The sequence below is a fragment of the Sardina pilchardus genome, chromosome 4 (assembly GCF_963854185.1).
Source record: "Sardina pilchardus chromosome 4, fSarPil1.1, whole genome shotgun sequence".
Taxonomy (NCBI): Eukaryota; Metazoa; Chordata; class Actinopteri; order Clupeiformes; family Clupeidae; genus Sardina; species Sardina pilchardus.
Window position 1 is genome coordinate 23,869,728 of NC_084997.1, and position 22,014 is coordinate 23,891,741.

Below are 22,014 nucleotides of genomic sequence, written 5' to 3' on the forward strand. Positions count from 1 at the left end.
GATCTGGAAATGCCTTGTCTGTGGTTGTGAACAGTGTTTGTTTTTGTGTTGTACTTTGCTGGAGTACAGTATGGCCTCACTCAGTTTGTGTGTTTGGTCAGTGTGGTTTAAAACATGCTAACTCACTGAGGCATTCCCAAATGCTTTCCCTGCAAAAGATGATCTCCACTCGCCGTATCGTCTTGTTTCCATTTTTACCCTTCTCTTTGGTTGCCGTGGTTGCACCATGGTGACGACTAAGTGGTGCAAACGGGTAAGTTCTTGTGGCAGGTAGGCTATGACTGTTTGTTTATGCAGTATAAACAGAGTCTCCTCCACTAGGCCGAGGCCTTCTACTTGCACCGGTAATGTGGGTTTCTGTAGTCATTCCGTCTTGAACAAGGGCCGTTGGACTCACTGAGGGAGGGGTGAAAGGGGGGGGGGGCGTGGTTGGCGGGGATTTTCTGTGCTGGCCGAACTGTGAAGCATTTTTCCCATGCATCTTGAAACCAAATTGTTGACCATATTTCTGTTTGCTGTTTTTTGGCCTGTCAGTTTTGTGATTGAGGATGTGATGTCCCCCCATTTCACCAGAACTGTCTGAGAAAAAAAAACGATGTGTCATTCTCAAAATGCTTTAAACTCTTTCTTAAAGGTCATTAGACTTACCGTCAATCTTTTGCTCTCATGTTGTTTAGGTAAGAGTGGAGTGGAGTGTTGGAAGAGACTGCAGAGTGTCAACAAGGAGTCATGTTTGACTGTGGCTTCCCTATAAAACTGCATTCAGCAAAGCATCTTACGACAACATGTAATTCCTCAAACCATTCAAAATGTCACCAGTGGGTCAAGGCCCATCTTGGACACTCACATCACGGGGGAACAAAGAAGTTTGCTCTGTTTTGCACCACATCTGTGTGCGATTGAGGCACAAATGGCCGAGGATCACCACTGAGAACCCATAATCCCACCCGCTTCCTGTTCAGCGCCCAGACACATGTGGAGAAGCGAAACCTGTCGCCATGCCAATAAGCGCCGAACGCGTTTCCACTGAAGATTCCCGGGCCAAATCCCACAGAAGCTGCCCTTGATAGCCTTCTAGTGGAGCCACTGTGCTGAGCCTCTGACCCATTTGCTCTCCCATCGGGAAGTGAGGAAGGGGTCCAGGCCATGATAGAGAGAGCGAGCCCATCACCTTAACTATATTGGGTTGCACTCAGTGCACGTGAAATGCGCTATATAAATAAACATTACCTTACCTTACCTATATAAATAAATGCATATACTTGTCTTGACTACTCAAATTGTTCTGTTCTGTCTGCATCTGTTGAAGAATGTTGCCTTAAGTCAAAGCACACTTTAAGCATACTTTTTCAGATGCAGGTTTGTGAGGTGGAACCAGAAAAAAGGAAACAAAAGTCCTCCTCAGTGTGTCCCTCTGTCTTGCACATTGAGCATTTGCATTTGCATGTCAGCATCTACTGTTCCAAAAAATGTGGCGAGCGAGCTTTACAGTTTAACCTGTTCCTGCTGCAGGGCAGCATCAGCGTCTAATGTGATCCACCGGTGCAGCACAAGGAGACCGGTGGAAATGGGCATGTGCGGAGCACTCGGGCTATTGGCTCGGGGTCGGGGAAGCAATTACTGAGATAAGAATCTGTGAGGAAGTTTGAGAGATTCCCAACCCAATATGCAAATGAGGGCAAATGGGTTGACTGCAACCCAGCAGTTTATCGCCACGGGACTTTTCCACAGATGCACGGTGATAATGGAAGTAGATTGAACCACTAGAAACTGTGTGATGCACGAACAAAGCATTTCTGTTTACATGTTTGCTGTGATATCACAAATCACTTGTTGCATGTCACTCACTTTATGTTCACAGGTCACCGTTACGAAAACAACTGGTCTGATGTGGATATCAGAGGAATGTTGTCATTTCCTCATGTTTTGACTTGTAACTGATTACTGATTGCCAGGGAAGAATGAGGAGGGCTTCTACATGCTCCATTACATGCCAGGAAGACCTGTTTTAGTCATTTTCTGAGGTCGTTCCTAATGACAATTCTTTTTCTTCATGTTTATTGAATTAACTGCTTGGCTTTCCCCTATAATCATTTACAAACCATGACACAATTATTGAACATTTTGCACATTTTAGCACTAAACAAGAAATTCGAAAAGCCTGCTCCACAAAACAGGCCTCTTACAGAAAACAGATGGCAGAAAATGTAAGCTTCTTTATTTCCCAGAGTTTTCTGTTTGGATTACAAGCTCAGCAATCACACCTCTGCTGTGTCAGAGATTTAGCAGAGGCGGCTGGATGAAGGGACAGATTGCTCACTAGGGGGAGGTTAACAGCCACTACTCTCCCCCCATTGACACACTTTGTCTCAAAATTCTCAGAGACTGTTGTAAATAAAAAGCTAAAAAGCACAGCTGCACACTTCATGTATCTTGAAATAATGGGAAATATTGCTCTCATCAGTGGTGGTTGCATAACCAAAGGCTAAGTGGCTGGGATGGATCTGAAGAGTATACACAAGAGAGCCACAACACTCTCACTCACTCACTCACTCACTCACACACACACCCTATCCAAGCACACAAACACATGCACACACATGTGCGCATGTGCACACACGCACAGGGTTCACTGGAGTTCCACCAGGGTGGACGTGCACACAAACTCACACACACACACACACACACACACACACACACACACACACACACACACACGGTTCACTGGAGCGCTATCAGAGCGCATGCACACACAGACATATACGGTCCACCCCCACTCCTTGGTTAGGCAGGAATCAGGAGAGCAGCTTCACTGATTGTCATGGCAGAACAGGCCTGGGCCTTGTGTGTGGCTGCTGATGAGCTTACCAGTTTTGTTGTACTTGTGCATCCTGGGAAGGGAACCTCTCGGCGTTGCTGCATGGTGCACTCCTGTTCCAGTCCGGCTACATGTGCATTGCATGTGTTCCAGGAGTCATTTGGTTTGTTTCCTTTTGTTTGTTTTTCCACACTTGGAAGACGCATAGCCCTCACAGTGTTATGTTTTTGTAACAATGTCAAGTAAATATCTTACTTCTCTCACAGTTGATTCAAATGAACAAAAGTCTGTTGGTGGAATTCTTGTTCATAATACCGGATGCCCTTTTTATGCCAACTAATATACTGTATATGATCTGGCAGTGATCTTATGGTCATGTAATGATCTTCTCTCAGCTGCAGGGGGCGTATGCTACACATGGACTCATTGAGAGTGTGTGCCAAAGGGAGGGTCTGCTAGTGCTAATGTCTCTCACAGAGGTGAATGACACATGTGGTTAGTAACATCCGTATTTCTCCCTCGTGAATTTCCATGTTTTAAAGAGCGCTGAAATAGCTGTAATAAGCCACGGACCAAAGCACCATTGCACTAACCAAGCGCCAACTCAAGCAACACATTGACACAGTAATCCTTAATCAAACACAGTGTGTAAACTGTAAAAGACTTGCATCTCTATGAGCTGAAAATGTTACGCATAGGTAACAACACTGTTCTTTCCATAGAATATAGTTCTACAGTACAGTATATATACAGTCTATGGTTCTTTCTGTCTCCTGTGTTATGGATTTCTCTTTATGGGTAGACATGAACAATTGCATATTCCTATAGAGAAATAGTGCTCTCATTCATCCTCATCATAATGTTCTGGAAGACAGCAACACTCTTGGCAAAAGTATCTCCACATATTTGGAGAGGCAGGTGCGCACATCCAAACAATTGTTTAAACAGGTGCCAGACAAAAAACATGTCAAAGAGTGAAGGTGATGGTCTGCAAATGGCTCCATCTTTATTTTATTAAGTGAAAAAGGCAATGTTTCGATCAACAGATCTTCACCAAGCCTGTCGATCGAAACATTGCCTTTTTTACTTAACAAATAAAGATTTTTGTGGAGCCATTATACCGTGCGCAATAGTATCTAGTCATATCAACATGTTCCCTGTCATAGTACTATTGGCATGTGCTGTGTTTACACTGAACACACTGTATAATGCCTTTTGTATTTTGCATGACATTTTCTAGCATTATCCAGTTATTCAGTTATACCATTTATGTAATATAATTGTATTTTACAGTTGTTTATTCTTGTGTAGTTCTGTCATGCATGATGTGAGATCATTAGAGAACGCTCTCTTTGACTCTCTGTAGTAGCCTATAATGTGACATTATAGGCTACTACAGAGAGTCAGAGAGCATTATTAATTTTGCTCTCTTTTGCATTATTAATGTCATCTTAGGGACGAAAATAAAAACATAATTTAAAAAATGATGTATGCCATTATGTTCTGCTGCATCACAATGTGCAAGATAACCTATAGTAATCTCATAGTAGGAGTGACCCTGGCAAATTATTATGAAAACATTGGCATTGTATTTACTTGCAGAGACACAGATTTCAACAGAGACAGTGACAATCCAAAGAATTATGCTATGACCAAATGATGGTACTATATCTGAAAGAATATTTAACTCACTTTTCAAAGTAATTTTCAAAAACAGTGCAGCATCTCCACATTGGGTAGACAATGAAACAGCACTGCACAGCACTTTAACCTGAGCATCATCACCATCAAAAAACCACGGGTGACACAATATGCAGCAGCTAGGACTCTTGGGAAAAGCGAAAATTACTGACCACACTCCTCCAATACTTAAATACCTGCACTGGCTTCCAGTAAATCACAGTGACAGTAGTAAGTGACAGTAAAGCACAGCTTGATTATGAATCACTAAATGTTTGGGACCTTATTTCCCATCAGATATACTTCAGCAAAGTACACACCTGCCACACCTCTCAGGTCACAGGAAATGTATCAGTAAAACCCTCTTTTAGAACTAAACTTGTTAAACGTGGTGTTTTAACAGACTTTCTGATAATGGAGCAGATGCACTGTGTGTGTCTTTTAATTTATTTATTTAATGTTTTAGAATAACTATTGTCTTTTTATGTTTTTAATCAGTGTTATTTACTTTTCTTTGCTTTTGACAATGTTAAGCACATTGCATTGCCTCTGTGTATGGAATGTGCTACACACATACCTTGCCAATTGCCTTGACTATGTTGATATGGCCCTCTATTAGCCCTTAGCTGAATCTTGCTGAACATATAACCAGCGGCTTGACCAACTGAGTCAATGGGTGCCTCTCATTCGTGTTTTATACATCCTCCCTTCCTTCCTCAGTCCTCGTCCTCACTGATCTAGATAAAGAATGATGGGGCAGCAACAATGGGACAGTCTATCCAGTGCTAGTTATAGATCAGTGGGAATGAGTCTGGAGGACCGAGCATCGAGGATCGAGGAGGGATGTTGAGAGAGGCCCCATGTCTCTGTTGAATTATTGAAGCTAAGCAGGTGTGGGCTTGGTTGGGTTTAGCTGGGAGACATCCTTGGAAAACTAAGTTTCTGTTGGAAGTGCTGATGGCGAGTGACTAATAGGTGGCATTGCATCTGCCACAGGAAATTCCGTTCTTCGGATAAGACATTAAACCGAAGTCCTGATTCACAAAGATCCAATGGCACTTAAAGAGAAGGGTCCGGTCTCCCCAGTGTCCTGGCTAAATTCCCAAACTGGCTCATTCAATGTGGCCTCATAATCATCCCTCAGTGTGATTGGCTCATTCATTCCCTCCATCACTCTCAACCGTGGTGAGCGTTCTGGTTCAAAATGGCTGCCTTGCATCAACCAAGTGGTTGCAACACATTGGTGGTGATTAGTGAGGTTCCCCGTTCACTGTAAAGCACTTTGCACTGTGCCTTGAAGAACATTACAGTATATAAATGCAATGGGTTGTATCTATGGGAAAAGGTAAACATGCCCGTCTGCAGAAGATCAGTTTGAAGAGTGATCCAAACTACTATGATCCGAATGACTAGTTCATTAATAAGACATGGCAGTCATTGCCTCTAAAGGTTGTGCAATTCCCTATTGGGTAATAAATACCATCCATACCAAAGTAGGCCTACCATCTGTTTTGTCCTTGAGATTTTCATTTGTTTTATTGCCTAAAATCTTCAATCGTCAAAAGTCTTGATTAAGCAATGAATGATGCTAATTACTTTTTTCAATTTTATTTATTTTTTTCCGTTGTATACCAACAAAGTCGGCCATGGCTGTGGATATACAGTATGTTGTAGCCTCTGCTTCACTAGTGGTACAGATGAGTAAAAATACTTACAGAAGAGTAGCTCTCTCTGAAGTCTTCATTGTGTAGAGCTACTGTATGTCCAAATATCAGATATAATCTATATCTATTGTTACGACCCTCTGTCTTTGCAAACGTTACACGTTCGCTTTTATGGGAAGGGGTGTTACGGCCCTAGTGTGATCTGGCCGTCTGTGTGCTGTGTTCAATTTCTGGGCCACGCCCACCTCTGATTGCCTGAGTGATTCCTGCTTGGGGCTAATTATTGGTCAGCCTTTAAAAGACCCAAGACTGCATCAGAGCAGTGCCTTTGAGCCCGCCAGCATCCACGGTTGTGTGAGAGCCGTGGATGGCTGCGTGTAGTGTTTTGTGTCTTACGTTTATGGTGCGTGCAAGCACGGCAACTACTCTCCCAGTGGGGCGTTTGAGTGGCTACGATGTAGCACAGCCTGGCCTAGTGTGGCCAGGGTGTGCCGGGTTTGGCACAAGCCTATTTAGTGTCTCTGTGTGGCCTTGGTGGTCAGTGTGTGCAGTGCGTGCTAAGAACGGCAACTACTCTTCCAGTGGGGAGTTTGAGTGGCTACGATGTAGCACAGCCTGGCCTAGTGTGGCCAGGGTGTGCCGGGTTTGGCATAAGCCTGTTTATTGCCTTTGAGTGGCCTTGGTGGCCTGGGGTGTCCAGGTGAGGTACCTGGACATGCTCATTTTATAGCCCGGGGGGCTTCGTTGTTTGTATGTCTGTTTGTCATGTCTACGTTTCCATAGGCCGAGCCTAACATTACTTTAGTTCTGTTATTGTTCCTTTGAACTCTTATTTTGATTTATCAATAAACTGGTCATTTCATTCAATTGCTTCCTTGTTTGTGTTTACTATTTTCTCTTTAGTTTAGTTACGGCATCCTCCATACCCCTAGGATTTAACACTCTCCCGTAACACTATGTATATTAACAGATTATTCTTCTTAATTTTGCACTGAAACATCTGAGTGATGCTGGTCTACCACTATCTGCCACAGAAACATTACTGAAGTCATACAGCACATATTTGTGTTTTCACTGTTTCCATCCTATAACCTCATAAAGTGGGACATTGCAGAGTGTCCTGGTATGTACAACCTAGTTGTTTAACTGAATTAGTCAAGTGCATTACAGTGGGAATGTTCTTCACTTTACTAACTTTACTGTGTCATGTAACTGAAAAGTGTCTTTCTTGTGTCTTCATACTGTATAAATATGTTGTACATTACAGTCATGCATCTTTTTGCTAAAGGACTGTTGGCTTTTGGGAGCAGGAGAAGTTGTCAATTGGATTTTTCATTGCTATTTTGGGGAATGGCATTCCAAAATCTGGAGACCAAGATTCCAAAGTCTTACCACAAAAAGTTAATAGAATTAGAATGAAACAGTTATGGCAAACAAACAAGAAATATCAGTAGCTATTATAAATTCCACTTCAGAAAAGGTGTGTTTCGAAAAAACTTCAAAATTAAACCATTGGAAACAACCTATTACTAAGGGTGAGAAGAAAAAAATCCAGGAAGCCTGCAACTAAAAAAAAAAAGGCTATTTTGAAGTTGGGAGTAGGCCTGGTCAGATCTGTTTTGATCATATTTAGCCGAGATTCCTGTGTCATGTGAGTGTCCGAGGCCCGGGCTAAATTAGAGTTGGTGCTCAGCCGGCAGACCTCCCTGCCAGAGCGGCCTTACGTGTGTCCTAGCGCCTGCTGGTGCAGTCATGTGATGGTGATGAAAATCAGATTTACACAGCAGGAAGGGAGGGGGGTGACCTGCTCTAAACTCTGTCTGGGTTCTCTCTCGTGTCTGTTCTCCATCGCCTGGGCTGTGTTCTCTCCCCCTGGCTGTGCGGTGATTTCTGTTTTTGGTTCCGTGTCTGTTATTCGAAAGAGACACCTGTTGCACATATGAAGCATGCAGGGTTGATGCCAACCGCTGATATTAATTATGAGCAGTCACCCAGTGGTACATAAAAATGCATTCTTAGGCCTACTCAATTAACTTTATTAAATGTATGTTACATACTTTTGTATTTGTATCTAAAAGTTGCTCTCACGTACAGTATGACGAGGTTCATATGAGGTACTTTGATGGTGATTTGCCCGGATAAATGAGTTATTCTTCTGTCTCAGTAAGTCTGAGATCACAGTAAACAAATTTGGTCTTCCTCCACCTCCATTCGTTAGACATGTGATCTGACCAGCAGTTGGTCATCCCACCGGCTGCCCTCACTTGGACAAAGTCTCAAAGGATTTGAACGGAAACCCCAGAGGGAAAACTAAAGGTAAAAACTTACCAGATTCAATAGACGTTTCAAAATATTTTAATCATGTTTTTGCCTATTTCAATAAGCCAATATGTTGTATTCATAGGCATATTTTACTCCACTTCTAACATTTAAAAAAAAAAAAAAAAAGATTTTTCTGTGGAATAACTTAGCAACAGTGCAACACTTAGCAACAATGTGCCATAACAGATGAGAACCATCTTTGAGCATAGTATAAGGAATGTATGTGGACTTTGTGTCGTGAGAGGCAGAATGTCTGCGGTTCCTTTGCAGGCTCATAGTCATCAGCTGTGTACATTCTGAAGAAACCTAAAATGCTTCCAGCAGACTGACAAAGTATTATGACAATGTTTGGGGGACAAAGTATTTTATGTTGATCTAGCTGATGTTAAATATTTTTACGAAGAAACAAATATTTATTTTTGCAACCTTTTTTGTTTGAGCCACACATCCAGTCATAGGGCCCGCTGAATGGTCAGTCAGTTTCGAAGAGGAATTGAATTACAGAATCATGTTGTTTGTGGGTTTAGGGTCAGGAAGAAACACTAGTTGTTGCCTGTTGTTTACAGACATCTCAGTCCTATGTCATTCTGATTCAATGAAACACAGGCTAATCAGACATAGGAGATGGATGGATAAGAAACATTTATAGCGACAAAAGACAGCTATGTTCCAGGCCTGGGATGCACTCTGTGTATCTGGACTGGGAATCAAACACGCTTGCTGTAAGATTTCACCGCTATGGCAGTTTGATTTACTGCTAGTGCCCTTTTGAGGGTTCAGGAATGAAGTTTTGCAGTTGTACAGATCTGACTCCTTTGAGTTTATTACTCTGGCCTCAATGAAAAAGAGACATAGAGATTGAGGACTGTGTAACAATGTTTCAGATTTACAGTATTTACAGGGAATTACCCTTTTCTTTTCAATTTTCCACACCTGAATCGTCTAAAACCAGCAAAAAAGGGTCATGCTCCTACCAACGTCAACAATGTTATTGCAATAGGTGTTCAGGGTGTGCAGTGGCAATCTCAGGGACTACAGCCCTTTTCCTGTTTGTCAGTGTGGCTTGAGTTTGAATTTGAAGATGTTATTTTAAAGTGAAAGAACTAGTACAGGCTACATTGCGTTACTTTAAGAAGGACGAGTAGTATTTGAATGGAGATTTGTTGTAAGTAGGCCTACTCCTTTAATGTCTCACATGAATCACCATTCGCTTTAGTTGATACATAGATTTAATAGCTTTGAAGCTGGCTGTCTCATAAAGGAAAAGGCAGGAGGGTGACAGGAGAATTGCTATCTCAGAACAGGACACAGGACACAAGTGAGGCCTTAGACTGTGGCAGTGGAATCAGTTGTGCAATGTTTAGATGCCAGCATACTGTAACATGTTTGGATATAAATCTCTCAAATATGTATGGTCTCCAAGTCCACAATGTGAGTAACTAAGGCCAGCCTAGTCCATGATCTGCCACAACAAATAAAGAGCCTGTATGTTAAAATAAAGAACTTGTAAGCCTGTGAGTTGCAGATTTTTAAAAGTTACAAGAGAAATAGAATAAAATCAGTGTTTCAGTTCTTGATGTTGGGCTCTGAGTTAACATGAAAGGACACTGAACTGTGTATTGAAACACACATTTATGACTAAACTAAGACGTGCCCATGGGTGAAAGGTATTGCTCACAATCCACAATTTGACTTTAAAAACAACATGTTGCTTTACTTGGGCCATGAAGTGATTGTCTGAGGCTTGCTTGTTTTTATTCATTCTCCCAACAGCAGCCAGAAAAGTGGGCATTTGCCAGAAAATATGTTTTTTTTTTAGCTATACTCAGGCAATGGGATAGTACTGCACATTTCTTTTTCTCAGTTTGTACTTGTATAATCTGAAATTACTTCAGATAAGACTAGTCTGATATAGCAACTGTAGGATCCAAAAGTCAGAATCAATGTATGCTCATCTCAAGATGTGATACTGTTTTTAACTGGGCTATTCTTGGTTGAAATTCCTGGTTGAAAGATTATATAAGTGACAAAAATTATGTCTTCATCTTGTATCCTCTCCCTAATGTGTGGTGAAGCCTACTGAAAAAATGGATTTATGAGGGCTTAGCACCCTTCATTCACCCCCGCTCCCCTCTCTATCCCCTGATGGAGACTGCATTCCTCATTCCTTAGCCTTCCAGTCAAGTGACCAGCCAGCCAAGCCCCAGACACTTCAAAACACACCCTTGGCTGTTTCAGCGAGGGATTCTAGGATTGCATCATACTTCCCTGAATGACTATGGAAATACAGTAGAATTTAGTTAACATTTTATTCCAGTAGGTCATTATAGACCAAATATAACCCTTCATTGAGCAAAAACATGTTCTTGTTGGTTGTAATGTCTAAGTAGAAAATATTGAAATGTTGCATTATACTGTACCCTCTGACCAGGAAATCATTGCAAGGTGATTTACCTCAATTCTATGTGACTGATGTGTCTTATGAAAACAAATAATTGCACCATCGATCAGTCCACGGACAGATACAGTATGAACATGATGCCAACGAGCAGAGATGGGAAGAACGTGGACCTGTCCAGGCTGACAGACGAGGAGGCGAAACATGTCTGGCAAGTCATACAAAGAGACTTCAACTTACGCAAAAAAGAGGAAAACAGGCTTGGGTAAGACCCTTTCAAAGACTAATTAAATAAATAGATAAATAAAAAATATTTATACAGTAAATTATTCACTTGACTTGTAGAGAAAGTATGTGTAAAAAGAAATGCAAAAGCCATACCATTCATACATATATTGCTGTACGTTGTCAAATAGTCTTTTCAACCAGCAGCCAGCAGCCAGCAGCTATTACAGTAAGTATTCATGTTACTGGCGAGCTTCGCAGGCCTTGGAGTGAAAGAGACACAGAGATGTTCAACTAGTGGGATTCCTTAGGACATTCTGGCGTCTCTTTCGATGTGCTTAAATTCTCTCTATTGTGTGTGCAACAGAGAGTTGAAGACAAAAATCGAAAAGGAGGAGAGCAAAACAGAGCTGCTAGGGTCCCAGTCCAATCTGTCTGAATCGATCTGCATACGATGCCTTCAACCCTTCAAGTTTCTAGTGAACAGCAAACGTCAGTGCCTGGACTGCCACCTCTTCACTTGTAAAGCCTGCAGCCGTTACAACAAGAAAGAGTGTGGCTGGGTGTGTGATCCGTGTCGCATGGCCAGGTAAACTTGTGAATACACTTTTGAATACATTTCAAAATACACTTTTGTTAAAAAGTTTGGGGTCACTTAGAAATGTTCTTCTTTTCATCATCATTAAATGACTGCTGTAGAAAGAAATGGCAACGTCATTGCCATATCTATACATTGCCCATTATCAGCAACCATTCACTCAATGTTTCAAAGGCATATTCTGTTTATTGGTCTGATATCACTTTAAAAGGCTAACTGAGAAAACTTTGGAGAACCCTTTTGCAATATGTAATTATTACGGTATGTAAGCACACAATGTAATCTGAAAACTGCTGCCCTGATTAAAAAATAACAATGCAACTGATCTCAGTTGGTATTCTGTCTGTAATGGAGTAGAAACTTCTAAGTGACCCCAAACTTTTGATTGGCAGTGTATCTGAGTAGTATTGTGATATTACTGGCCACGGCGCCAGTACCATAATTGGGCCCAAGTGCCCACGGAGACTCAGGTTCGAGTCCGACCTGGGTCATATCCTGTTCCTGCCCCATCTTTTTCTCACACTCAGTTCCTATCCATCTCTTCAAAAAATATACTATAATTAGAGCCAATGACCATTCATCAGAGATTTTAAATTTAGCCAACCAGGATGATACAGTTGAACAATACTTTTTGTTAAAAGTTCACCAATTTTTTTTCTGCTGTTTTGTTCTGTGTTGTGCAGAGTTTTAAAGATCGGCACACTGGAATGGTACCATGAAAATGTGCGTTCGCGCTTCAAGCGCTTCGGCAGTGCGAAAGTAATGAAATCCCTGTGCAAGAGACTAAGTTCTGAACGGACCCGCTCTGAGACTGACCTTAGGGGTGAGTACCCCCTGCACTCTGTCTACAATTACCCCTAAAACAGTTCAAAGTGTATCAATATCAATACGATAAAACTGGGATAAAAATCTACCTTCAGAAGTTCTTATACTCAACAGAACGTGTAATTGTGTGTGTAATTGTATTTGTATTGCGCAGTGTAATCATTTTGAACATGTTTGTTATTCTTTTCTGCTGATCATGTGGATATGTTTTCTAACCCAGAGCCTCGTGATGATGATACTCACAGTATGCCGGAAGTCTACGGTGAGAGCAGTAGTCAAAGATTACATTTGTTTAGTTCTCAGGGCAAAGGAATAATGTACAAAATGAATTGCCAGTGAGAACTACTTGAATAGTACTTAATTGAAAGGGGGAAAGGTCTCCCCTATAAAATGCTCCTACTCAAACCTTTTTGTCTCACTTTATATATCACTCCGGCTCACAGCTTAGCTCTTCCTCTCCTCCCTTCTTTCCTCTCTCTCTCTCTTCCCTCCCTCTCTCTCTCCCTCTCTCTTTCTCTCTTTCTCCCTCTCTCTCTCACTCTCAGCCAGGCTCTGTCCAACTTCGCTGGCTAATTCAATAAGAACCACAGGAACAAAATGTTTCAAAGAGTCAACAGCATACTCAGACAGAGCATACTAGGCCTATGGTGCCCGTCCGCGCTTGGAAAAGTAGGAGAAATAAGAATAATACAAATAAATAAACAACTGGATCTATTAAATATTGTTCAAGACTCTTGGCTGGTGCTCCGTTGTCTTATGCAAGAGCGCATTGTCTAAAAGTCCTAATCAAATTTATCACATACAGTTCTATTCAGGGAAAACTGTATTCAGAAACAGAAACAGGCTGACAAAGGTCAGATGAGGAAACCAGAGTATGAAGTAACAGCAGGCAAATGAACCAAGTCAGCTCAGCTCTATCCTTCCAAAAAGAAAAGAAAGAAGATCTTGTCGGAGGTGCTTATAGTCCTCTGTTAGCTCTCTTCCTGTCTCAGTCTGTTTGGTCATGTTACCACATATCATATTGTGTCTCCTGATTGCAGTTTGCTGCTGTAACTGATGAATTCATGTTCTGTTTAGGGAGGTCATATGGCCATGAAGACGATCACTCAGATACTCTGGAAAGGGGATCCAGCAAACTGGTATGATACTTAGACCTTCTTGTCTCCTCCAAGTCTTTTCTCCACTAAAAGCCACTTGCCAGTTTGGTCCCATCAGAAGCATAAATCAATCATCAGTTAATGAATGCATTCAAATGAAGATATTTCTTTTCGTAGACGTTGAGAGGCCTCTTTTGGCCTGTGAATAGGTTTGTCATCGGTTTGGATTTCTTCATCCATTGCCCTGGCAGGAAACTCCCCATGAGACAACTGCATGGAGACCTCCTAAATCCCTTTCTTCCTACTTTTCGTCGCCAGAACGCAAATATATTATATCACAAGACATGGTCCTCAGATAGAAGTGTCATGAGAACATCTTTCTATTTGTGGCAGTGTGGTGAATGGAGCGGTGGGTAATCCCATTACCTCTGAAGCTATTGTGCGTTGCCTTGGTTTCCTGCCTGCTGGGCACTGTTGTCTTTAGGGCACTTTGGTGTGTAGCAAGTATATCCCTACTTCAAGTGCTGTAATTTGCAAACCATTAGCCACAGTTTATACATTGATTTTGCAATGTATGGCAGTTTATATGGTATTAATATGGTTTTGTTTTTTTTTAACTTGAATAAAACACTGTTACGGTTTAGACACGATGCGGCTAATGCACAGTAATTTACTAGTACGTTTTTGTAAATTACTGTAAGTATCCCTACTAGTTATCCCTGAAGCAAGTAATTATCCCTGCTAGTTATCCCTGCTAGTTATCCCTGAAGCAAGTAAGTATCCCTATGATTCCATGAATAAGATGAGAGGATGGGAGACCTGAGTGTAAACAGTAGCAGAAAGAGGACAATGAAGTATTTATAAATATAAGCAAGTGAGCACTCAAAAGCATTTTTATGCACATGTATAGCGCTCAAGGTTCTCATCATCTGTCACTGTTGATCATAGAAAGAATGGGAGTGGTTCACTGTATGGTCTGATATATCAATCCTCTTAAAGGAGTATACTGTATATGAATTGAGTACTGTACTGTGTTCTCTGATGTTGAAATACTACACTTTGATTTATATATAAATATATTTTAAAAAACCCTTTATATTTAGGCTGGGTATTGAAATTGATTGTCCTTTTGACTAAATGGCGCCCTCTCTGGCAACCACAATTGAACTTCAATTGCTTTGCGATATTTGACATCACATGGAGGCTTTGTTCTAATTTGCCCATTTTTTAATGGCTATTTCTAATTTCAAGATTTTCATATGAAGCCATGCCACCATTCCTAATTTACCAAAACCAAGGCAAAAATGGTTTCCAAATATGTCTCCTTTAAATATCTTGTTATTGATGTAAAACAACATTTCTTTTTCATTTGAATTAGAGAAATTGTATGAAAATGGGAGATCCATACACTATGACACAAATCTCTCTCTCTCTCTCTCTCTCTCTCTCTCTGTCACACTGTGGTATTTAAGAAGAGGAAATCCAAACGTCTGCTTCCTGTAGACCCTGTTCATTTTGATTCAGATTACTCAGCATACTCCAGACGCCACTCATTCCAGGTGTGTAGACTCAGTTAATCCTCCTTACTGCAAGAACTCATTTATTATACACTATTTTCTTGTTCAGATTACTAAATCATCTGTACAAAGAGGAACAGCATGCTCATCCCTTTTAACCTCTGAATTTATTTATAATACATGTGTGTCACTCAAACAGAGCTGATGTCAGTCTTTTAAATCAAATTTGACAGTTTTCACTTTGTGTTTGTTGGTGTATATTGAATGAATTGTGTGGTTGGTGTTGTTGTTGTTGTTGTTGTTGTTAAGAGTGTGCTATGAGAATGTGACGATTATTTTTTAGGACAATGGGAGCTTGGAGAATCTGGCGCCTCCTGAGTCAGCGAATGTGGAGAAGGACTTGGCATCAGTCTTCCAGCAGATCCAGAACTGCTTCGGCCCTGGCTCGGACTATGATAGTCGATGGGAACGGGAGAGAATTACACACTTTGGTAGTAAACCTTGAAAATGTGCTTTGGCAAACATGAGGGAATATCCTTAGTTTATGTGGCATTGAATTGTTTATATCAATGTTACTTTTAAACAGTTGCATGCAAGCATCAAATAAATGTTTGTCATGAATTAGATCAAAATTGCTTTCCACTGGCTGAACATCTCCTTTCATGCAGTAGAAGCTCTGACAGGTTTACAACACTCAACAATCATGTGCTGTACTGTAAGACAGTCCAGGTTTGTGCAGTACTGAGGGTACCATTTTCCCAGTACCTCAGTCAGGGCTACTTCCAATCAATCTATTTACGTTGTAACCAGATTTTGTTGAAATTAGCTAATTGAGGACATTGGACTTAACATTCTATTCCCCCACAAACCCAGACTTGAACTTCCTTGTTATAACAACCTTCCTCTTCTTCTTCTTCTTCTTTCTTTTTTTCCCCCGACAGATGATGGCGTGTATCCTGAGCACAGGAAAAAGCGTGCACAATCTCACGTGAAGCACAGGCACTCGTACTGCGGAAGCTACTTTCCGTTTTATGAGCGATCCCAGAGTCTAGACAACGCGTCCGAAGAGGAGGACAACGATTACCTGTACCAGCCCCTCACCCACCGCAGCAGCCAGGCGTCCCTGGAGGAGGACCTGGGCCCTGTGCCTCCTGAACAGGTTTTCCATCTGGATGAATATGCATGCACACACACGCACACACACACACACAGACACACACAGACACACACAGATACACAGACACACGCACACACGCACACACGCACGCACACACGCATGCACAGACACGCACACACACACACACACACACACACACACACACCACACCACACCACACCACACCACACCACACCACACCACACCACACCACACACACACACAGACCGTCTGAGCACAGATTTCAGTACAACTGAGTACAGGCTGTCAAAGCAAATAAGGAAACAATTCCTTTTAATTTTCCCAAACCAGAGCCCAGGGCGCAACCTGTTAGTATATAGAACCAACAGCATACCCAGCTGTGAATTATTGGGAACATAGTTGGAACCCTCGTCTTTCATAAACAGCTACATCCTACCTTCAGGCTCTTTTCTCAAGCTTTTCAAGTCAGTCCAGTTCCATCTTTTTGTTATTTTTTTTGTTTGTTTATCGTGGACCACACAGACCACCTCAGACCAAGGCATGCAAAATTGACAGCATCTTCAGAAGAGCATGTCTCGTACAATACAATGATTGAATAATATTTAGAGATGTCTTCCACCCATGAGGTTTGTTTAGTGGCCAATCTTTCTAAACACTGCAAAGTTAAATATAAAAGTCATGTTGAGTCATTTAAGTCACTAGTGATGAAATAGTGATGGAAGCTACAGTATGATGTGTCACAGATTGAAACTTAAACTACTGGAGGACATTTGCTGTAACTCTGTTGACACTGCCACAGTCTCATTACCTGAGGCAAACCAACCTCATATATCACTCTGAGTTTTCTTTCCTATGTTTTGAAGATTTGTGAGCTCAACAATCGCATGTCTGCCATCGAGAGTCTTCTCAACCGTCTGGAACATAAGATGACAAAAGACATACCCCCGGTTTGTAATTGGAATGTAAAAGCATATGATGTAATATTTGTGGTGGTGGTGGAAGAACCTGGGCTAGCCAGCAGTAGCCCGAAAATGTGTGGGTTCAATTCCCAGCTTCCACTGCAGTGCAAGGCACTTAACCTCATATTGCTCCAGGGACAAATTGGCAACCCTTGTAATATAACAAAATATGTAAGTTGCTTTGCATGAAAAAGCATGTGATAAATGTAAACATTTCATGTTTAGGAGGAGAAGCACATGATTTGATACATACTGTATTTAAAGCTGTTAAACACTATTGTCCCCTTAGAATTATAAGGCTTGATTTATGCTCTGAGTAGCTCTGAGATATTGAGCTTCACTTAGATAGCCCTTCAACCAATCAGACCAACGATCAACGATCCGGGGGCATCTTTTGGATAAGCTAGTTTGTGATTGGACCCAAAGGTTGTGGACAGGAAGCACGGGAGATAGAAATCCAAATTCACCGGCAGGTCAGGCAGGGTTCACCCAGCCTAAGATAGAACCTTATAAATCTAAGGTGACATTATTACACTGAAGGGTAGATCTTAATGAAATGTATACTATTGGCCCCAGCCGTGGCGCAACTGGCTGGGGCACCTGCACCGCACGCCGGCGACCCGGGTTCGATTCCCGCCCCGTGGTCCTTTCCGGATCCCACCCCCGCTCTCTCTCCCATTCACTTCCTGTCTTACTCCACTGTCACTGTCAATAAAGGCATAAAATGGCCAAAAAAAATATATAACAAAAAAAAAAAAAAAAAAGAAATGTATACTATTAGAAGAAAACCATCAGTTATCTTTACAGGAGCCCTTACATACATGTTTGCAATTGTCAGGTGCCAGTACAGCCGACCGCTGAAGATCTGGAAGAGGCGAAGCTGAGAAAGAAGCTGAATGAGTTGACCGGCAACATCAGTGATAAAGGCCTTTCCTCAGATGAGGATGAGTTCAAGAATCTTGAGTATGATCCACCCCGAAAGACAGAGTCTCCCCGTATGGTGGAATCTCCGATAAGGGCTGAGTCCCCTAGAAGGGGGCAAAAGATGGAGTCTCCACGTAGGATGGAATCTCTACGGAAGCCGGAACCTCCGAAGAAGGTTGAATCTCCACGTAGGAATGGTTCGCCAAGAAAAAAGGAATCCCCCCAAAAGACAGAGCCTTATAAGGTAAACAGCATAACTCCCATGGATGCAAAGCACACTTTCTCAAAGTCGCAAAACCCAGAATGCTGCATTTAGTATTGTTTGTCCCATTCTTGAATAAACATAGAATTTGGCTAAGTCACCTTCAATCACCTGGTGTTTTTCTGTGAACTTGACCAGTTAAATGATACAAGTGAGGAAATGTACGCATGCACAGCACACTGACAGACATTGCCACAGTATATTGACAAACATTGTGTGCTTACACAAAATCCTGTGTGTTATACATTCTTAATACATTCTTTGAAAAAAAGGTGATAGCCTATATAGAAGCAAAAATGCATGCTTCAAACAGTATATGGCACCCCAAGTGGTTCTTTAAACTTTCTTTAAACTTATTTAAACTACATTTTGAAGGATTCATCAAAGAAACCCCTATAGTTCTTTAAAGCCTAAAGTAAGTTCTATATAGCACCCCAAAAAATCCTTTTTGTTAAGAGTGTATGAGTTGACTTTTAAGAACTGTCTCTAGTCTTGCCTGAAGATGGACTGGTCAGTCGAGCTGGCCCACCCACTGAAGGAGAGCAGCAAGCGGAGACGCAGCAGCGCCACCGCACAGTTTCAACTCGCTGACCTCGAGGACCAGGTGGCTCTGGCCGCGGCCAAAGTCCAGAACACTGAGAGTGAGGTACAGTATGCTCTATGAACTCATGCACCACATACTGTATATAGGTCCCTTTTACTCAGGATCTTCATTATTATTTTTTAGGCTTTTTTTATTATGCGCCCAAATATGCTGATGTTGAATATTCTAGAGGAAAAAAAAAACAAAATGCATGTGTTACCATAAAGTATTATCTTTATCTAAAATACCTCACTAGTACTTAGCATGTCCCTTTCATCCTCTCCTTTCTCTGAGCAGGGCTTCTAATCAGTTGCACAAGAGTTTTTTTTTCACTTTTTGAACTCAGTCCCAACGCTGAGACCTTGATTTTGTCCTTTTCAGATGTCTGACATCCAGAGCAGGATGGCTGTGCTGAGTGTTGGTGGTCCAGAGAAGCCCTGGAGGAGGGTGGGTGTGGATAAGTGGCACTGACACAAAAACACTGATAGAGAGGCCTGTCTTCCCTGAGGTGCTCTGTAACAAACACACAACTCTGTAGCAGCAAAAAAAACCCACTAACAGCAAATAACACAACCAAGATTAACAGCTTCTTTACAAAATAAAAAAATCCTAACATAATGCTCTCCCGCACAGTGCTGTGTGTGACACTCGCCCGCAGATAAGTGCACTTGTTTGTATGGCTTAACCACAACGTCGTCACAGTTATTCGAGTGAATTCCCACACAGGGTAGGAATTGCCGCACATGGACAAAGCTACACAGTATTCAGGACACACAGCAGCACAGTGTATGCTTTCGTGGGAGACATCAACTTTTGCTTCACGCTCAATGTTAAAAGCACATAAGACTGGGTGAATTGTTATCTATTTACTGGACTTTATATGAGATTATTTGCATAAACTAACAACGTATTAATAAAACATTATGTGACACTGAGGTCTGTCTTTCATTTGTTTTGTTTGTTGCAATTGCATGTATTTTTCACATATGGTGGTAGTTGTTGTTGTCGATGAATTGCTCTATTGTGCTTTGTTTCATTGTTATTTTTTCAGACCCAAGAGAACAGACGGCTCTCCCAAGATTTTCCAACGAGTAAGAAACCCAATGCACATTTTGTAACATTCAGATTTTAGCTGTCATGTGTGTGTAACAAAGCGTGTCATGAAATGACAACGGAAAAATATATCCACAAAATGGACCTTGTTGCTCTCACCGTTTTTCATGTACGCACAAACACACCTTTAAGGCTTTACCTTACCTTATGTTACCTTATACGACATAAATGATCTCCATTCATCCTTCAGTCAGTTACAGTAAGTGCAGGAATTACTTTAATCTGAGATATCACAGCTACTTTAATCGTTTCCCCCAACCCTAGAATCCACTGGCTCAGTATCCCGCAGGAAGTTAAGCATCCTTTGAGAAAAAGTGGACCGTTATCAATCATGATGGACAGATTGAAGAAATCCCCTTTCATTTTTCATTGTATCTGAACTAATAGTATCATAACATCAACACTAACTAACACATGCACAGCGTCAGCTAAATATTTTTATTATTACAATGTCAATAATGTATTGTTGTTTATTTCACACACTGAGCTGTTGGAATATGAGTCTTTGCATGCACATATTTGATACTAATGTTAAGTCACTATATAAAAAATACTGTCAAAACACAACATGTTAAATTATTTGATATGTGACAAGTGTTTTTCATTATTATCTTTCATCGAAAAAGGGTATGGATTCAGTAGTCACTTTAAGACTCTTTATTAAGAACAATGGGCAGTAGGTAGGACATTGTAGATGTCTAGACTAAACAAAGAATATACTGTATATATAAACAGGAACTTCTAATGAACTTCTTTTTACAACACCATGTTACATTTATATAGTGCTTTTCTCAACACTCAAAGCGCTTCACAGGGAAGGGGGAACCTCACTAACCACCACCAATGTGTAGAGAACCCATCTGGGTGATGCACGGCAGCCATTACATGACAGAACGCTCACCACACACCAGCTTGAGGGGGAGAGTGAGTGAGGGAGGGAATGAATGAGTCAGTTACAGTACACTGGGGGATGATTAGGGGGCCAGATCACTGGGTTCTTTACAGATCAGTGGGCCAGATTGAATGATCCAAGTTGGGGATTTAGCCAGGACACCGGGGAACCCCCTACTCTTTACGATAAGTGCCACGGGATCTTTAATGAACACAGTCTCATCCAAACAAGTAACATCTCACCGCAAGACCGGCATCTCCTACAGTACAGTGTCCCTGTCACTGCACTGGGGCATTGGGATCGATCTTTTTGGCCAGAGGGAAGAGTGCCACCTACTGGCCACCCACCTACACCACTTCCAGCAGCAACCTAGTTTTCCAAGGAGGTCTCGGATCCAAGCACTAACCAGGCCCACACTTCAGTAATTCAGTAATTCAAGACAGGGTATACTTTGGTCTACATGAATTAACCAGCCTTGTTTTTTTTGTTTTTTAAGTATAATTTTTAGGGTTGTTTTGCCTTTATTCATGACAGTGAAGAGTGAGACAGGAAGTAAGCGGGAGAGAGATGGGGTGGGATCAGGTAATGACCGCAGGTCGGACGTGAACCTGGGTCCCCGTGGGCACTCAGGCCCATTCATGGCATGAGCGCTGTAGCCTGTTGCAACCCCCCCCCCCAAGCCTTGATTTTTTTCATGAGACATGAGTACTGAGGATGGTCAGAGCATTGTCAGGATTATCTCCGCTCACTAAGAATGCACATGTGCCATGCAAATATGAACATGATGCCACACACACACACACACACACACACACACACACACACACACACACACAATGATAACGACCCATTTTCTTTATTCAATTTGTATTTATTTTTATGTATATCCTTAATACTATATGTAATTTCCCTTTGTTGATTTACACATATCAAAATAAAGACATTTCAAACCATTACATATTTAATTTATTGTAACGTTCTGGGTCAATGACGAGACAG

At 41.5% G+C, this 22,014-nt stretch overlaps 1 protein-coding gene across 1 annotated transcript; it reads left to right on the plus strand.

Annotated features, from left to right (window-relative positions):
* The first annotated feature begins 8,439 nt into the window (after positions 1-8,439).
* On the plus strand, positions 8,440-20,142 carry mlphb (melanophilin b). Its single transcript, XM_062535072.1, has 14 exons — positions 8,440-8,478; positions 10,996-11,147; positions 11,475-11,696; positions 12,389-12,528; positions 12,751-12,792; positions 13,608-13,669; positions 15,100-15,186; positions 15,488-15,635; positions 16,086-16,303; positions 17,146-17,229; positions 18,080-18,409; positions 18,918-19,073; positions 19,392-19,457; positions 20,062-20,142. The coding sequence occupies exons 2-14, from the start codon at positions 11,014-11,016 to the stop codon at positions 20,140-20,142; spliced, it is 1,770 nt and encodes a 589-aa protein (XP_062391056.1). The 5' UTR covers positions 8,440-8,478; positions 10,996-11,013.
* Positions 20,143-22,014: the final 1,872 nt, after the last annotated feature.

Coding starts and splice junctions, on each gene's coding strand:
- mlphb (XM_062535072.1), top strand. CDS start 11,014: ATGAACATGATGCCAACGAGCAGAGATGGGAAGAACGTGGACCTGTCC. Junction 18,410..18,917: donor AAAAGACAGAGCCTTATAAG/GTAAACAGCATA, acceptor AACTGTCTCTAG/TCTTGCCTGAAGATGGACTG. Junction 19,458..20,061: donor CAGAGAAGCCCTGGAGGAGG/GTGGGTGTGGAT, acceptor TTATTTTTTCAG/ACCCAAGAGAACAGACGGCT.